Below are 18997 nucleotides of genomic sequence, written 5' to 3'. Positions count from 1 at the left end.
GACAACAGAGATGTTTATTACAGCAGGAAATATTTATTCTTTAAAAGCTCATTTTGAATGGTATTCTTCTTCTTGAAATGACTGATTCTTTTATTATTGTGTTCCATGTTCTAAATGTAAAGCACTTTGAGCTGCAATCTGTGTATAAAAGGTGGTATACAAATAAAGCGTAATATTTTTATTATTGTTATTATTATTATCTATCGGCTTCTACGATGAATCATCCGCCTCCATCTTGAGTTAACTTTTCATTCAGGACAGGTTACCAAGACTTTCTTAGGAGTCAGTTTACACACCTGTCTTAGTCTTATACATAGCTGTTTTTATGTTCCATATGTTCCAGTGTCCTGGACTCAGGAATCCTTTTCTGGACATTTGTTCGGAATAAAATATAAATGCTTAATAAGTACTTATAATACTAGTAATTAGTATTGATAATTCCATAATGCCTTGGCGTAATGTGAATACAGTGATCTGAAAGAGAACATCTCTGCGTCTCCTCTGGGTTCTGTTCACAGACTCAGCAACATTTGGCCAGTCACCAGTCACTGAAATAATCAGAGCAATTTCCATCAAACTCTCTTTCTTGCATCTGTGAGTATAAAACCAAAGAAACTATTTTTGTCCCTGGCCTGGGCATGGCTCCCTGATCACTAATCCATCCTAGACCTTTTTGCAAGTTGCAAGGAAGCAGAGCTTTATATTGGTACGTCATACATACATACACATACAGATACACACACATATATATATATATATATATATACATATACATATATATATATGTGTATGTATATACATATATATATATATATACATATATATATATATGTGTATGTATATACATATATATATACACATATATATCTCATGTGACTAAAAAGCTGTTAAAACTCTCAATCTGTGCTTAGAATTTAACAAACATAGTATGTATTTATTTCGCTTTACTTTGTGTATATTCTTGTCTGTCTGTGATGTTATAATTGAATTGAACTGAATTTAGTTGTTTTTCATTGTGTTTAACTGTATTCTGCTTGTTGGAGGTGAAATAGTATGAAGTTCAAACAAACAAACATCCATGTTTTTTGTTAAGCCAAAATAAGACCAGATGAGGGCGCTATTGGACACCGACTCGGGGTAAACACACCTCTCGACGGCGCTACAGACTTCGACGCAACACCGGTTGCCTAGCAACGGAACGCAAACTTTGTGTAGAAACGATTAGTTAATTCCCTGACTTGGAACTCAAGCTTTCAAAGTCATTCATCCCTCTTTTTTTTTTTTTTTTGCTGGTGAACCGACGCTCTAACCACAGCTAACGTTAGCATTTAGCAGGTGAAGGATGAGTGGAGGAAGAGCAGCAGAGGGAGCAGGCTGCGTAAGCTGGTGGGGCTTCAGTCCTGCTCTCGACCTGCTCACAACAGGTGAGCGACAAACTACATCATCTTAAGCTTCACACAGACATAGTCTCTCAAGAATAATTCTTTCCAGAAACTTCTACAACTTAGTGTAGCCGTGTGTATGCTACTGAGACTTTGGTGTTACTTTCTTTTTCCTTTTTTAGCAGATCTTATATTGAGTACATTTTACTTCAGCGGAGTCAAACTCAAAAAAACATTATTATTGTGTCGAAGTCAAGGGCCAGATGAGGTACAGTAATATATAAAATTGAGAACAAAGCAAATGTATTAAGAAGTATTAAATAGTAAGAAACAAATCAGGGGTCAAATTTGAAAAATAAAGATGTGTCATGTTAAGATATATTAGTAAACGCAAAGGATATTTTCTTAATATAATAAAATGAATTGATTAACCCATAGAATAGCCTCAGAAGTGCTAAATAGGACTCACAACGATATTTTTGAATGGTTTAGCATCAAAATCAGCAGTATAGGGCCACATGGTTGGTGTAGACCTGGGTTCCTCATGTGGAGGATAATGCAGTAGAAGATGAATGAATTAATGGCTGAATGAATGAATCAGCAGGTTCCAGTAGAACAGCACATACAGGCCTGTAGTCACATGTAGCAAAAAGAGAGGGAGTTTTCAACTTCACATTGGACCATATGTGGCCGCGGGCCTTGAGTTTGACACTCGTTTCTATTTAATCCATCAATTTTTTTCATCCAGAGATAATAAAATATGTTTTTTTCATGTGGTCAATTCTAAAGAGAAGGGAAACAGTTGTTTGTTAAACTGGGGCTTTCATGTTTTTCCTTGTATGGTGTTCATATGTTGTAACCGGTGTTGTGCTAGTTACTGAAAAATAGTTACTAGTTACTTAGTAAATAAGTAACTCAGTTAGTAACTCAGTTACCCTCTAGCCGTCATTTCAGTTCTGTACTGATGCTGAATAATACAAACTATCGTAGTAGTAGTAGTATTAGTAGTGTTAGTAGTACCTGTGCACGGCACCATGCTGATGATCTGTCTGAAAGCAGGGTCCTCCACTGTGAAGATGGGTAGCATGTTTTCCACTACATATCTGAGGGGAAAAAACACGTTTATATTTGTAACATTTTACCATGGGAGTCTTGGAATAATAGACTGATATTGCTAAAAGAGATCTAAATAAAGAATGAAACATACCGTGCTATTGTTTTATCAAGTTGTGCCTGGCTATGGGTCCGTCTTTCGAACTCCAACCGCTGCTGCTTGGGTGGAGTGGGCGTGGGCGTGTGCTCGCTGCTGTGACTCTCGGTCTCGGATGCTGCGTTAGCTACATTAGCTGCTAACTTTGTCGAAGCATGCCGCTTCTCCAGGTGCTTCAGCAGATTTTTGTTGCTGTTGTTCGCCGTAGAAAGTATTTTTTGAACCGGGACACAGTCTACAAGTTACCGAAATGTTGTTTTTCCCTCTACTCTCCAGGTGAAAATAATGTGAATACCTCCACGAAGACGAGGAGAAACTTAGCTTGCCCTTCTCGCTCGCCTTCATGCAGACCAGTCCTCTTCATGGCCGCTAGAGGGCGACAAGTGCTTTGATTTTTAATTCAATTCAATTAAACTTTATTGATCGCTAAAATGTTATGGGAACTGTATGCCGTTGTGAAACCTCCCCAAAAGGAACGGAGTAACGCAGCGTTTGGTAACGGAAACAGAGTTACTGAATTTAAAAAAAAAAAAAAAAAACGTAACGGCGTTAGTAATGGCGTTACTACCCACGCAGCCAGTGTCTGTGGGTCTGTTGTAGCATTTTATGTAGAAATACTTACAAGACTTTACTTTTGTCCAGTTTCAAGTCCTAGAAACAGACAACATTTATGTATATCAGTACTTTTTTGGTTTTGGTGAGAAAATGAAACGCAAAGGACAACCAATCACATTTAAAGTATTAGTTACAAAAAAGGTTTTTCATAGCTATTGGTGTTGATTTCTTTAAACATAGGCAAAATCAAAATTGAATACACTTAAGTGACAGCCTAAGTGACAGATACAGAACAGTGACACAACTGAACAAATAGACTCATAGGTTCATGCCAAAATCAGGAATTTTACTCTCTCAATCTCACACACACACACACACACACTCATTATGTTTTGTCATCTTGATCAATCATGATAACGTTTACAGACACACCTACATAGTTGTTGTGTCTTTTGTGGGATTTCTGACGTAGCTGCTTTTCTTTTCTCCTTGTTGAATCGTCATAAGGAGAAAAGCGGATAAAAGAAAAATATACACAAACCAATTAAACAATTATGGAAACAGTTGGGGAGGGCAGAGAAAAGAGGAGAAGCCACCGATGCCAGCTGACAATAAATAATCAAGAACAGACAAACAAACAACAGAGAACTGAATTGTGTAATTGATGGATTCACCTATGAATTGTTAAAGGCCCACAAAGAGACAAGAGACAAGGAGAGGAGGTCAACGTTCTGCTGGTTGGCAGCGGAGATCCACGACATGTTCTGAAAACCATTGCTGGTTTGCAGAATGAACAAAGTCTTCATGTGAGTGTCTGACTCTTAAACCAGTGGTTCCAAAGACTGGGTTGGGACCCACAGATGCATTTTTATTTGATTTTGTTTGAGTTTTCCAAACAATTTATCTCTATATGTTTTGAATAATGTGCATAAAATGAAGTTTTAATGACTTTGCCATACATATCCTGGAAATGACTTGTTTACCAATAGTGTTTGTGTGTGTGTGTGCGCAGGTGTGGGTGATAGAAAACAGCATGGAGGTGTTGGCTCGACAGCTGCTGCTCCTCTACCTGGCACTAATGCCCCAGGAGAGCATTGGACTTCATGGTGGGTTTGTACTGTAGCTGTTGAATTGAATACCTTTCAGGGTTAAATGCAGCAGCCTGAATGTGTGGTTGTGTTGTATGTGTGTATTTGTGTTCACAGAGAAGACGGAGGTTTACCTGGAAGTGTTTGGGAACAGTGAGATCCGCAGTCAGACAGAGGAGATAGTGAAACACGCAGCATCACAACTGTCTCTGTGTGTTAGTGAAACAGTGGAGACGGCTGCACACACCTGTCTGAACACAGCTCTCCTCAAGGTACAGAAATCCAGATCACTGATTCACAATCACTGGCTCAGTACCCACAGATGGGTCACAGGAGAATTTTCTAATGATTATTTTCATAATCGATTATTTTCTCGATTCATCCTCAAAAATGTTGACGTTTAAATAAATATATTGTTGTGACTATAAACCAAAATGATTGAGTCCTGATGATTTCTTTGTGACATGAAGCAAAGAAACCAGAAAATATTCACTTCTAAGAAGCTGAATAAATCTGAGAACTTGTTTTAATTATAGAAAAAAAAAACACTCCAACAGATGAATCGATTATAAAATGAGTTTGATGACTCACTTAGTAACCGATTACTCGTTGCAACTGGAATCTTTCATTTAAGATTTATAAGTATATGTTTTAAATAACACACATAAAACAAAGAATTAACCAAACATCTCTTGGAAACATTTACCAACATCATCATTTACCAATTCAAAATAATATCTACTATTACAGATATATACATGCCTGTACATTAGTTGCTACTAATTATGGACAAATTTCTAATTCTATTCTGGGTAAATTGGGTCAATGAAGTGAACAGAACCCAGAGGAGACGAGGAGATGTTGCTCTCTTTTAGATTAATGGATTCACATCACACTGAAGGCATTATGGGAATGCAGTAAACTGGATATTCCTATTTTGTTTATGCGTTACACAAACACACATTTGTGTGTATGGATTTCTGTCCATAAAGATGTTAAAAACCATGTTCAACTAGTTTCTCAACTTTCACCCAGGAGCAAAAATGTGTCTGACATTTGAACATTTATTTTATCCAGTATTTCCCAGCATTAGTAAGTGTCCCATAACTGTCCTTATTTCATACTCCTCAAATACATCTGCAGTTCAAGGAGCGAGACGAGTTGGCCAGGATATTCAAATTGTGGCTGCGACCTCAGGCTTCATCGTCATCATCATCATCATCATCATCATCCTCTTCACGTGAGGGTGCTGCTCCTGTCCTCATGTCCAAAGCCTGGGATTATCGGGTCAGGCAGCACCTCGGGACACGCTACGACGCCAGGAGAGGCTGTTTCGACTGGGACCTTTCAATGAAACTGCACGAGAAGGGGGTATAAGTTTGTTTATTTTAGTATGCTTTCTTTTGGCTTGTTTTAGGATGGTGTTGTGTATATATACATATATATATATATATATATATATATATATATATATATATATATACATATATATGTATATGTATATATATAAACTGAGAATAACTGAGGGTATTTTTCTATTTATTATATATAAATATATAAAATCTGCTTCAAAGCTTGAGACAGCGAGACTCTCGCGGGGGCAGTGAGCGCAGTGCATGCTGGGAGTTGTTGTCGATAGAGAGGAAAAAAAGAGTAAGAATCATGACCTTAAAATTCAAAATCTAATTGAATTAATGATTTGGAGAATTGTGACACTCTTAATAAATAGCTGGGCCTGAAATGAGCTTCTCCTGTTTCAAAGACCAGCAACTGCAATAGTGACAAAGTACGTTCATTTAACTGTTTACGTCAATGCACAAATCTGCGTGTGGGTTTTCCAGAACTTCTGCTTGTGCTGTGATGGAAGCTCATTGTGAACACTTCTTCTCCAGTGTGGCGTCATCAATAAACAAGAGTATGTGCGATGGAGGGAACGTGGGCTGGCGTTTGAAATGAGGGAAGGTGTTTACCACGTCACCAATCCCAGCCTGCTCTCCTTCAGAGTGTTCAGTCAGGTGAGTGCTTCAGCGTGAAAGGAGAGTTAGGTGATAGTGTAGGAGCAGGAGCGGTGACTCACAGTAAATGGGCAAACCATTGATAAAGTGCTCTGTGGCTTTATTATATAATCGTCACAGTGTTTGAGCAGTTATGCTAACTAGAGCTGAAACAATTGATCGATTACTAAATTAATCGACAACTATTTTGATAATCGGTTTGACGCTTTTTTCATGATTAAAACAAGATTTCCAATTGTTCCGATTTGTAAATGTGAATATTTTCTTCATTTCTTTGCTCTGGATAACAAAGAAATCATTAAAAGTCAATCATTTTGGTTTGTGGACAAAACAAGACATTTGAGAACATCATCATTTCCAGGTTTGACGAACATTTTTTAAGGTTTTCTGATATCTGATGAATTGAGAAAATAAAAGTCTTGTTGTTTTCTGTCTTTACTCCATAATTCTTTTCTCAGCCATTATTCTCCAACATAATCGTGTAAAGAGGAAAAACTGTCTTTAACTGGTGTGTGTGTGTGTGTGTGTGTTGACAGAGAGGGAACAGTGTGGCTGTTAGAGGTTACTGGGGAGACATAGTGTCCAGTCCCTTCCTCTGCTTTGGCATTGAAAGTGATGACAAGAGCCACCTGAAGACACATCATGAGCAACATGTCAAGGTAAAGTTTACACTTGAAAATGACAGAAATGATATGTGTCATTTATATTAAATTAATTAAGTGATCTTGCCTTCTGTCTCCTATCATCAGACAGCCCAGGATGTCTCCTTTGCAAATGTGCAGCTGTTGTTCCAGGCTTTGTCCAGTAGACGGCGCACTTCTTCCACTCCTCCGTCAGACACAGAGCGACAGGAGCCGTCCACACACACTGACCTAACGCCTGTCACCATTAATGGTCAGTCAGTGACGGCTGACACCAGCAGCTACAAGATAGACCAGAATAACAGGAAGTGGTCAGACACTGGTGAAAAAGTAAAAGCTGATTTTGTTTACGTTGCATTTTCAAGCTGATCCTGACAGCTGTCACTGATCCAAAGCATTTGCTCAGAGACAAAAACACACACGGACACTGCTAAGAGTAAATCTAGAGGAAACTTTCCCAGTAAACCACAGCATTTATTGTGGTATACAAGGAGCCAGAGCTCCACAGTGAGGCCGTCCTCTCTGCTCATGAGCTTAATAAAGGCTAACAGCAACAGACAGGACACTTCTTCATACTGTACACGCGTTTATGCACGTTTTACAGTGTCGCTGACAACGCCAACTACATGGTACCGGCACGGCAACTGTAGATCAGTTAAAAAGACTTAATAATCCTAAAAACGTGGGTTAATCTCCAACAATTACCAGGGAAACGTCTAAAATCTCAATATTTAACAGAGGAATCTGGTTTATTTAGAGACAGCACTGCTGATCGCTGTATTTCAGTCCTGTGACTGTGTCAGACGGCGTCTGTGGTCATGGAGGAAGTACTGAACAAATCTTTTTAATGATTTCTAATGATTCAGTTACACTAAAAACAGTCTCGGCTGCTATGGTGACCTCGCCGTGTAGTGTCAAGTCGTGCCGTGCCGCCCTGTAAGTGCCATAAGTCACCTTGATCCAAGTGACATAAGGTGCCAGCACAGACTTACTCAGGGACACATCAGCATGCAGACCATTGCAGCCATGGATTTGACCCATGACCTTCTATTTGGAAGATTAAAACATTACGGAGGCCAACTGTCCACCACCAACCAACCAACCAGCCCATTCTTTGACACACTACATCTGTAAACTTTGGAAATGCAACTGCCTCTTATTAATATGTGTCAGTGATTAGGAATAAGTCTTTTAATGTTTAATCTGCATCTGCAGGGGAAAGTCTAACTCACTTGATTTGATTCTTTTCAGACTTGATGCGTCTCAGTGGGATCACTGTGACTTTCCTGCCCATGGACTCACTTCACAAGCTGCCACAAAAAAAACAATATTCCCACTTCTTCAACATCATTTACCTCTCTCTCAGGTGAAAACTGTGTGTGTGTGTGTGTGTGTTTAAGCATCAAAATCTCTTCCATGGCTTTTGTCTCAGCATGAGAGTTGCCTATTTTAATCCATCTTTCCTTTCCTATTGGTCTCAACGCCTTTTATTATTCTATAAGTTAGTCTTAATGTTTTCTTGTGTTGTTTTTATGTCTAACTGTTGGTCAACTTTGTTGTTTTTAAATGTGCTTTATAAATACATTTGGACCAAAAACGGTTTGCGTCCAGCGAGTATCCTACCTCTCGCCCTTTGTTAGCTGGGATTGGCTCCAGCTCCCCACAACCATAAAGTGGTAGACAATGAATAAATGATATAAAATAAACAATTAGAATTGATATTTGTGAAATATACAGTATATAAAGTATAAATAGTACTGATGTTGATTTATTTCTCCATCTCTGTCTTCCCGTGGTGAAGCTGTGTGCAGCACTTGGGCTCGGCCATCGCGCAGATTGCAGCACCAGACGCTGTGGTTGTCATGGAGCTGGCCAAGTGAGGGTTTTTATAGTAACTGGGCTTGTTGCCATGGTAACAGTACAGTCACCAGGAGTCCAGCGACGCCTTACTTTGTTTTGATTTGAATTGATTTGTCGGTGACTGTGATGCGAGTGACTGTCACTGTGTGTCCTGCAGGTTCATTTTAGACCTGAACAAAGATCAAGAGGCAGAACTTGCAAAGAAAGCGGCGATCCTCGCTCTACAAGCCGGACTTGAACCGTGGCACGAGGGGAAAAGTGACGACTCGCATGCTGTTTTCATACCACAGAAGAAGAAGTGACATGGTTTCCATTAACACGCTGCTACAGACAAAGATGGAAGTTTGTCAGATATTGAGAGGCAGCAGCACAGTGATAACCACAGATTATTCTTTGATTATTTAGTATATTTTTACATACTAGACTCTAGCTAATAAGAATTTTCGGTCTTGAAATGCCTTTCCACTTTCATAACCTTTTCTTTTAATTCGAGTTCTGGAGTTGGACTTCCATTTTTTATTAGTTTTTTTGTGAAATGCTGCCTTGACAAAGGCGATGCTATCAAGCTAGCCACAACACACCGCTCTCTCAACCTCTCTCAGCACTCTGGGAGGCGTGGTCTGCAGTTAGATATTTTTTTTTTGGCCCGCCCACTTAAAATCAAACCCTCATTGGTCAATTTGCCCATCACTCTCCAAACTGAAACACATAGCTTAGCCTTCTCCGGGATTCGAGAAGTCCTAACCAATTAATGAGCCAGCTAACCGGGCCTTATAGAGACGGACGATTCTGATTGGAATTTCTTTTTATGATTTTCTAAATATATATATATATACATATGGATATCACTCCAGCACATTTATGTATTTATGTGACCAGCTAGCCAAACCATATCAAGGTTTTATTTCCTTTGATTCATAACAATAATAATAATAATAACATCCATATTTTAAAATGCTTCTGTGCTTTTTTCCAAGACTTTCTCTGGTGGGAAGCCGATGTGAGCAAAGACGGGCGGAGCCACCATGGAAACCACGCCCCTTTTTGCTGCATCAATACAACAGAGAAGTGTGGCGATGATGACTGTGGAGCGTGAAGCTGCCTACAGACATAAAAGAGTGTGTGGAAACTCAAACGTCTGCAGAAGTCACTCTTCAGAGGTTTTCTTATCAGCTCCATAGTCTCATCTCTTGACAATCTGCAAGTGAGCTCATGTGAGAACCCAGCTGAAGTAACTCTGGATAGTGTCGTGTCCTCTGTGAACCAGGCTTCACTCCCTCGCCTGGTTCTTCCAGACGTTCTCTGTGCTCTCACGAATGTGTTTGATGTCTGGACCCGTGTCTGCAGCCATTGTTGCAGAAATGATGTCTAAAAGTAACCTGAGTGACTGAAGGTCGAGTGTATTCAGCCAGACATCCATGTAAATATGTGCATCCTGTTGCAAAGGGCTATGCAAATACAGTATGGATAGTGGCATTGTAATTTAGATTTATTTTATATTTATGACCGACAGAGTCCCTCTGGTGACTATTGATACAAATACAATAAAAACTTGTGGCCGTGAGATAATAATGTGTGGCGATAATATCACATCTGTGATGGTGAAATGAAGTGGTTTGGTGAGCTGCTGTTAACATCCTCTTTCACTCACTCACAGTCTCCATGAAGTGTAACTCAGTGAGTGTTGATGCATTCCTACCATCATTTTTCTCTGCGTTGCCATGAAAACAGGGACAATAACTGCACCAGAACAGACTGATTAAAGCAGGGCTTATTTCATAGTTCAGGTATCTTTTAACCCTTAGAGCACAGGCTATTTCAGCTGCTTTTTTCCATCACTATGTTTAAACGTACAGTTTGTACTGAGGCTATAAGAATGTGCAACACAGAGTGTCTTACATCCTTTTTTTCAACACAATCTAGACCAGGGGTGTCAAACATACGGCCCGGGGGCCAGAACTGGCCCGCCAGAGGGTCCAATCCGGCCAACAGGATGAATTTGTTAAAATTTCACACTACGATTACAATCTAAACGTAATGTCAAATACAATATTTTTCACTTCCAGATACCTGTGACTAAATGTTTGTGCCTTTATAGATCCAGTGTGATGTGTAAATAGTAAGTTTAGGCTTTTGTAAAAATATCCTTCATTAAATGTAAACCAAAGGAGAAAAAACAAAGGAGTTCTTGTTGTTCATTTGTTATTATGCTATTATTTCACTATTTTTACTGGTACAATTTTGAGATCAAATTGTGCTGTATGTGGCCCCTGAACAAAAATGAGTTTGACACCCCTGATCTAGACAATCTATACAAACACACCTGAGCAAAAGTACTCCAAATATTTAAAATCGGATTGAGCGAGTCGTGTCTTTCATGTTTTTAGTGAAGAGCGTTGAACTACCTCAATGTTTTACCACAGTGTCATTAATAACAGAGGTCACTGAACACACACAAACACACACTCTTTTGTGAAATTTAAATGTTCATTTGCATCTATGACATTTCCATAAATACAAATAGATAAAATGAAAAAGGAAGTGAAGGAAAAGAAAGAGGGACGGGAGGACGCTTCAGCCTTCAGCAGAAAAACCACTGTGTACCTGCACAGGTAAGATGTATCATTAACACTATTTTTACTTATTTACATAAATCATCTTTAACATGATTCTTTAAAATAAATAAAGCTAATAACAAAAGAAATGTTGGCTACTGCATTAAATACTTTATCTGTCATTTTTAGGTTTTCCTCGGCGTAAGTTTGTCACCGCTCAGTCTGAATCTCGTGTGATAGGTAGGTGATTTTATAAGTATCTATCCACTGATGATGTCACCAAAAAATAACCACATTTTCAAGAGATGCCTGTCTCTGATCATTCATATAAAAACATTTTACATTACATTCATATAAAAAGTAAACTTAAAGTGAAATCATTAACACAATTATGCCAATAACCAAAAGCGCAGGAAAAAAACAAGAAAATCAGAACTATACATAAAACAGTGCACTTAGTTATTGTACTAGACTTCACTTTGCATTGTAAGCTGTAATTATTTTACATTTCAAACTTTTTTTTCGTTTTACACATTACAATGTCATTGCATCATTGAGCTCGTTCCATAACTTTACCCCCAAACTGACACACATCTGTATTTAATATTTGTTCTCGCTTTGATAGTGTGTTTTATATATATTTGTAATTTCCTTCTCTTAATTTAAAGAATGTCTGAATGCAAACAGGAAGAGTTTTACCCACTGCACAAAAAAATGACCTCTAATGTTCTAGAATGAACAATGTCTTTAAATTTGTCTAAAATTTAAACGTGTGAAAAACCCATTAGTGGATACCAGATGTCCAACTTTATTTCTAATTGCTCTTTTCTGCAGTTTAATTATAGGATATATAAGTTTGTTTTGTACGTGTGCATGGGCAAAGTTCTAGTTTATGGATTTAGCAGCAGTTTAAATTCAACATGATTCAGTTCACATGTGTATATCTCAGTGACGTCTGAACAGGTCAGGATGGATTTTGTCATGTTTATGTAAGATGGTTATAGCTATAAGCAGATCAAGGAAGTCTTCTGGATCCAGTGGATCAAAATCTTGTTTACAACACTCATTTGACAAACTCACATATTGTCTTTTTCAGGAAAAAAATAAACCCAAACATGTCTCAGCATTTGCTGATCATACTGTTCACTTCAGGTAGGTGTAAAAAACAACCAAAATAATAATGTGAAATAGTAATAATAATGATATTTTGATGGTGTCCTCAAGGTTTGGTCCCATTTTGTTCCTGCGGTAATTACGAATATCACCTGATAAATATGAAAAAGGATTGGGAGACTGCTCAGCAGTACTGCAGGGAGAACTATGTGGATCTCGCCACCATCAGCAACACTGAGGACACACAGCAGGTGGCGGCGGTCGTGGAAGCAGCCGGTGTGAACTCAGAGATATGGATCGGTCTCAGGGAGACGGGGCCTGCGTCCTGGCTGTGGTCGACGTCAACGAGTCAAGGTGTGGAGAACTACACCAACTGGGCTGAGTCTCCTGCTCCCACACACCACTGTGGAGGCATGAGGAGTGATGGGAAATGGCTCAGTGTGCTTTGTACAACAACGCTGCCCTTCGTCTGTCAGGGAGGTCAGTGAGAGCGCGCACCTTCCATTTGACAGCACGTAGCATTTATTTGATGTTGTTACAGTAATATAGTGAATTACAAACATCTCGCAGGTCAGCTGGGATTGGCTCCAGCTCCCCTTAATGAATATTCATTTACCATGTACTGAAATAAACTCTTTGTGAATATGACAGGTCCACTCAAAGCAACTCGTCTCATAATCACCCATACATCATCATCATCACATACATTATCTCAAGGCAGAAACCTTACAGAGAGCAGAGAAACCCAACAGTTCACACAATGAGCCAACACTAGACGTCAGTGGAGAGAAAAAACAAACAAACTCCCTTTAACAGAGGAAGAAATCTGACAGAACCAGACTCAGAGATGTGCAGCATCTGCCTCGACCGGTTGGGGTGAAAGGAAAAATATGGAACAGAAAATGAAAGGGTAGGGGACAGAAGAAAGAGACCAGGAGCAGATATATAACAGTTGTATCAAGTGCGAATGTCCCGATCCGATATTGATATAGGATATCGGTCCAATATCAGCCAAAAAACAAGTATCAGATTATATCAGACTTTATATAACCCAATGGTAAATAATAAATGAGTCAGGTTTTCTCATACCTACTGTTGCTGACTATTGTTCTCTGTTTAAGTAATATCACTTGATCAAGCCTTTTCTAACATTCCACACACACAAAATAAGAAATTAAAGTATGTATGATTCGTGCTGATATCGTATTGGATCGGTATCGGCCAATATTCAAGGCTGCAATATCGGTATCGTATCGGAAGTGAAAAAGTTGTATCGGGACATCCCTAGTATCAAGTTACAGTTTTAGACGGGAGTCACTGAGTGATGACATGTTTATAGTACTACAATGTCATTTATACACACAGTAGAATAAATATTTTATAAAAAATATACTAATATCAGTTTTAATCATAGCATAGTAATGATAGCAATACTGCTAATAATAATAATAATGATAATAATAATAATAATAGCCTCAAAACTGTTTTCCCGCCACCTCATCAGTGGAGTGTCACCGTTACGCCTGTAAACAGCAGTTACTGTGAACACCGCTCTCCCCAAACATCCTAACCTGTACATCTGCTCACAGACGAAGCGTCTCGTGAGTTGTATGTGGTCCTTCAAAACTCCACATGGAGGCAGGCACAAGATTACTGTCGACAGCATCATCAGGACTTGGCCAGCGCAGGGACCGAAGAACAAAATCAAGCACTGCTACAAATGCTGAATCAGAGCGGGTCACCGTCCTTGGCCTGGATGGGTTTGTTCAAGGACGAGTGGAAATGGTCAGACCAGAGTAACGCCTCCTTCAGATACTGGTCGTCAAGTCAGCCGAACAATGATGGAAATTGTGCTTTGTATACCAGGTACTCGAAAACCTGGTATGACAGAGGGTGCACATATGCACATCCCTTCCTCTGCTATAGTAAGTATACGGGCCACAGTCTGGTTCTATCATTTTATAACTGCCATCACAGTCACAAGTCGACAAAACTGGTTCTGAATATTGTGCTTGTTTTTGTTGAACAGCAGCGATTCCACAGACTGTGTGGACTGTGAGGATGAAGATTGAGTCTCACACACTCATAGACTTAAATGACCCCACTGTGACTGAAGCCATGTTGACCCAAGTAAGTTCCAAAGCTCCAGCAAAAACTCCCTAGATTAGATTAGATTAGATTAGATAGGACTGCCACTGCGGACAAAAACTATTTGAGCAGTTTCTCATTATAATAATGTTTAATTTTTTATAGTTTCTGTATACAGTCTGCATTCTGACCCGACTGGTAAAGCAAGAGGAAATCACTTATGTATTTGAGGGCAAGACTATGATGTCCTTTATCATTAAAATCAATTCCAAAAATTATTTGGGAGAAAATTAAAGGAATTTAAGACTTTAAAGACCCTTTTCAAGGCCACTTTTAACTACAATCCATGATGTTTCCAGTTTGAAAAAAAAAAAATACACAGAGGACGCAGAGAATTTCCAAACAAACAGTGAGAACAAATGAAAATGTGAGCAAGAGATCAAACTATAGTGAACAAGAGCACACAGAGAATGCAGATCTATGCCAATTCATCCTGATCTGTGAAGATGTCACAGAGATATACACATGTGGAACTGAACCATGTTCAATTTAAATTGCTGTCAAATCTGTAATTTGGATCAGATCCATATGAAGTCAATGATGGTAGGGTGTCTGATCCTGAATATCAAACATACCACAATTCATTCAAAAAGACAGGAAGTTACAAACAGAAACTCACTGCCAAACACCAATGACTAATTTGCAATGGGTTTTTTTTTCTACAAAGATTCCCAAAGAAAAGATAACAATCTTTAGGACCTTTTGACTGACATTTTTAAGGATAATTAAAGACTTTTAAAGGACCTGTGGACACCCAGCCAGCCAGGAATTTACATCATGCAAACACCAAATGGACCTCTGTCCAGAGGGTGTGGTTTAAACCTGAACCTTTTTATGCCTCAACAGTTCCAAAGCAAGTTGGAAGGGGTCAAGCTTCAGTGGCGAGTCCAGCCGGACGGCAAGATTTTCCACAAAGAAGAAGCGGAGTGTGACTCTAGCTCCTGTAACAATGTTCCATAAAAGCAGTCAAACAGTGGCGGCTGGTGACGTTTTATTTTGAGGGGGCGCAATCGGCAAGTCAGTTTCTCAGTGGTAACTGTGGTAACATAGTCCAGTGGTGATATGCAGTTATCACCACTAAAACACACCAAAGCACCATACAAAATGTTTTTGTCTGTATTTTCAGTCATTTGAATTTTGCCTTCTCTATCACTCCTTTGTTCGCATAGCATTTTCCATATGTATAAGATAAGATAAGATAGCTTTATTTATCTCACAGTGGAGAGAAAACGGCGTTACAGCAGCTCAACAATAGATAAAAAATCCTTGTCTGTTTGTGTTTATTATTATTATTATTATTATTATTGTTCAGATAAATGTTTTAAGTCTGTATTACCTGTCTGAATCCAGGCTTGTTCAGTGTCCAGCATCTGAAAGACGAGGCAGGGAAAACAAAACATGGCACTGGTCTGAGTGCAACCAGTTAGCCACTCCTTCTTCTCATACCAGCTCCTATACCCAGTCTATCGTTTGCTGTTTTATGGCGACGTTCGGCTGGTCAGGTCCGAGTTATATAAGCCGAAGCTTTTCTTCTATGAAACGGCTTTTTTTTTTTGCAGTGAGAGAAAGTTGTTTGTACTTTTTTTCCATGATGAAATCGGCAATTAAGCGCTGGTAAAGTTAGCACAACTTACAGAGAAGCGAACGGAGGCATTTCCGTTTCCGCCGGCATTAGGTCATGTCCGCTCGGCCGTTTTTTTTGTTTTTTTTGCGATCAATAAAGTTTATTTGAATTGAAAAACAAAGCTTTTTTTTATTTTTATTTTTTTATTATTATTTTACAGCTCGGCCGTGGGAGGTCTCAGTGACGCATCAGTGCGTATGACGAAATCACGTTGGGGCGAGTCCTCCCGGAGCCCATTGAAATGAATTGTAGGGTCCAAAATTAGAAAAAAATAATCTCAACATGTAAATCTATGACAGCGTCTGGGGCCATTTTCAATCTGACTGAAATCGTCCCAAGGGGGCGCGGCTACGTGATACGTCACAGCGATATTCAGGCTGCTGATTGGACAATATTATTAAGACTTAGAATAAGAATAAACTGTTTTTTCTCTCTTAAGGAGGGCGGTGCACTGTCGCCCACTATGGGCCGGCCGCCCCTGCTGTCAAATATAACATATTTAACACAACTGGAAAATACAGAGTGACATTTATCGAGCGCACGCGCGTGCGACTTATTATCCTGACTGTAGAATTACAAGTGCTGTGTTTTAGTTTTAGTGTTTGCTGTTTCAAATAAGTCTTTGATATTAAGTAACTTCATTCAAGTTTGGAAATAAACTTTTCAATTACTTTTCAACCTGATTTGCTTGTGCTCTCCTTATTGAAGGGCTTGACCCAAGGTGTGGAATATACTGTTTTACACAAATTAAATGTTCGTTAGTACAAAGCCATCACACATAATGATAATTGTGGTGGATTTCAACATCCATGTAGATTGTTGACAGGTATAGTTCTGCATTTAATGAACTAGTTAGAATCAGCTGTGAATAAACCGTCTAGGTCACAGCCTCGATCTTGTTCCAATTTATGGAACTGATATTAAAAATGTTAAGATTTAGATTTTAAAGACATTCAAAGAAAGACTCATTTAATTGTACAATAATTAACATAAAGAAAAATACTGCTACAGATAATAAGATTAATACATTCAAAGAGACAGCGCCACCTTTATTTAACTCATTGGATTTAAAGTTAGACTTAAAACCTTCCTTTTTTAAAAGGTTATAGTTAGAGCTGGCTCAGGGAAACCTGGACCATCTCTTAGTTATGCTGCCATAGACCTAGACTGCTGGGGGAATTCCTCACTCTCTTGATACAGCTGTCCCTGGTCTCTCTCTTCTGTCTCTATAACTCGCCTCCCTCCAAAGGTGACCCACATAGAGCATCCAGCATCATAGGTAAAGTTCTATACAGATCCAGAATGTTCCAGTACATTTTGATCCAGTGGATCTCTCCGAGAGCTCTTGTTCCATTTAAAAGAATGTGTTTTTTTATACCCAACTATGGACATATTTAAACACATTTCACCCAAAAAAAACACAACACATTTAAAGCCTTTTTTTCTTTAACAATGACTTTATTTTTCCTTGAAATTTTGCAGTAATACAATACAGCAACATAATAAGACAAGCTCAACTGATCTGGACCACAAACCATACCCAAAAAAATTAAATAAAACGGGCCATTAAACAATAGTGAATAACAGGAATCAGTGTCACTGATAACACACGGACCTCTGGACATTTAAATAAAGCAGTGATTAAAGCAAAACTTAAATACAGATTCATAGATGGTGGTGAAATCACTGGGAGTTTGTTACGGCACGATTTGAAATGAAATACTGACCACGTAACGTGCTGTTCCAAATGTCATGTGACTCCATGTGTCATTATCAGCCTCTAAATACGAGCTCTACAGTCATGTATGAAGAAGCTGATTCACCCATTACAGGTAAGCAATGAAAGACACGTACAGTAAACCAACCTGGTAACAAAGCAACAGAACAAAATCATGGAGAAATATATGTGTCGTTAGCGTGCAGGTCATCAGACGGGTCAATATTGTAATAAGTGAACACGTTTGTTTTTAAATAACTTGAGTCTTTAGAAATGAGCCATTTTTCTTATATTTCGTATAGTCAGTATTCATTGCGTTTACTCTTATTTACTATTAGTGTTATTTATCACGTCATAGTTGATTACGGTTTATCATTGTATACTATAGACATTACATGAGATTTGATACTATATCCTTAGACCACATTAGTCACTTCAGTAACACTTCTTTCACTATTTCACTGCTATTTGCACTCCACAGACTCTGGGCTCCCAACATACAGTCATTTAAATATGTGACTCCTGTCAATATTGTGTGTTTCTTTTTCAACATCATGTCCAAGCTGCTTAATACAGTTATCTGTCTGTCTGTCTACATTAAGTTGATATAATAATAATAAGAATAGTTGATAGAATTTAAACTTAATGTTGAGAGTCATATCTTGATCTCATATTCTGTTTTTCTAAAAGGGGCTGAATGAAAATACTGGACAGCTAGCCGCCTCCCCCTCCACAGACTGGAGGCTATCGCGGGTCGTCAGACAGAGCTGTAGTTATCCACCTCCCTCCAGGAGGCGCTATTGGAGAAATGACTATCATGGAACTTCCAGAGCAGAATCAGAAGCAAACTAGTTCTTTCTCTTTGCCAATTGCAGGACCAATCTGGTCTGGGTCACCCAGCAGTCAATCACCTGAGGTAGAAACTAAAAGCCAGGCGTGGGGATGTGGTACACTAACACTCTGACTCAGCTCTTTCTCTGCCTTCACATAAATAAGATTGAAGATCCCACTAATGCTGTTGACCTTACTGCTGTGTAATTACTGATGTGCTGCGAAGCTTTCACACAGTTAACAGTTAGTGGCTAAATA

General features: G+C 38.9%; 3 protein-coding genes across 5 annotated transcripts in view; 2 read left to right on the top strand and 1 right to left on the bottom strand.

Moving 5' to 3' along the window:
* The window catches only part of LOC131448858 (receptor-type tyrosine-protein phosphatase H), a 29855-nt gene extending 26899 nt beyond the window's left edge, over nt 1-2956 (bottom strand). Inside the window, exons 1-2 of the mRNA XM_058621646.1 lie at nt 2888-2956; nt 2403-2477 (exon numbers count right to left, since the gene is read on the bottom strand). Coding sequence (XP_058477629.1) covers nt 2403-2477; nt 2888-2956 — 144 coding nt within the window. The remainder of the gene's footprint in view (nt 1-2402; nt 2478-2887) is intronic.
* Nucleotides 1344-10326, top strand: LOC131448403 (dynein axonemal assembly factor 3-like). 3 transcript variants are annotated; one of them, XM_058620819.1, is made up of 10 exons: nt 1344-1424; nt 4160-4253; nt 4353-4507; nt 5379-5606; nt 6128-6250; nt 6787-6909; nt 7000-7144; nt 8143-8257; nt 8693-8767; nt 8909-10326. In XM_058620819.1, exons 2-10 carry the CDS (start codon nt 4181-4183, stop codon nt 9051-9053), a joined length of 1182 nt encoding a protein of 393 aa, XP_058476802.1. In that variant the 5' UTR covers nt 1344-1424; nt 4160-4180; the 3' UTR covers nt 9054-10326. The 3 variants fall into 3 exon arrangements, with proteins under 3 accessions (XP_058476802.1, XP_058476801.1, XP_058476803.1); XM_058620818.1 differs by lacking the exon at nt 1344-1424 and adding an exon at nt 3596-3953; XM_058620820.1 differs by lacking the exon at nt 1344-1424 and having other exon boundaries at nt 4128-4253.
* An 826-nt stretch (nt 10327-11152) lies between these two features.
* Nucleotides 11153-15527, top strand: LOC131448857 (macrophage mannose receptor 1-like). Its single transcript, XM_058621644.1, has 7 exons — nt 11153-11363; nt 11496-11546; nt 12403-12458; nt 12531-12899; nt 14009-14344; nt 14449-14549; nt 15414-15527. The coding sequence occupies exons 3-7, from the start codon at nt 12422-12424 to the stop codon at nt 15525-15527; spliced, it is 957 nt and encodes a 318-aa protein (XP_058477627.1). The 5' UTR covers nt 11153-11363; nt 11496-11546; nt 12403-12421.
* The last annotated feature ends 3470 nt before the right edge of the window (nt 15528-18997 follow it).

This window comes from Solea solea, chromosome 21 (genome assembly GCF_958295425.1).
Source record: "Solea solea chromosome 21, fSolSol10.1, whole genome shotgun sequence".
NCBI lineage: Eukaryota > Metazoa > Chordata > Actinopteri > Pleuronectiformes > Soleidae > Solea > Solea solea.
The sequence above is the reverse complement of the archived record's forward strand: the minus strand, read 5'-3'. Positions and strand labels throughout refer to the sequence as shown.

Excerpts from the sequence above, each read along its gene's own strand:
- LOC131448403 (XM_058620819.1), top strand. The coding sequence starts at position 4,181 with ATGGAGGTGTTGGCTCGACAGCTGCTGCTCCTCTACCTGGCACTAATG. Across the intron at positions 6,910-6,999 it reads ATCATGAGCAACATGTCAAG|ACAGCCCAGGATGTCTCCTT; the intron begins GTAAAGTTTACA and ends TCCTATCATCAG. Across the intron at positions 8,258-8,692 it reads ATCATTTACCTCTCTCTCAG|CTGTGTGCAGCACTTGGGCT; the intron begins GTGAAAACTGTG and ends CCCGTGGTGAAG.
- LOC131448857 (XM_058621644.1), top strand. The coding sequence starts at position 12,422 with ATGTCTCAGCATTTGCTGATCATACTGTTCACTTCAG. Across the intron at positions 12,900-14,008 it reads GCCCTTCGTCTGTCAGGGAG|ACGAAGCGTCTCGTGAGTTG; the intron begins GTCAGTGAGAGC and ends ATCTGCTCACAG. Across the intron at positions 14,550-15,413 it reads CTGAAGCCATGTTGACCCAA|TTCCAAAGCAAGTTGGAAGG; the intron begins GTAAGTTCCAAA and ends ATGCCTCAACAG.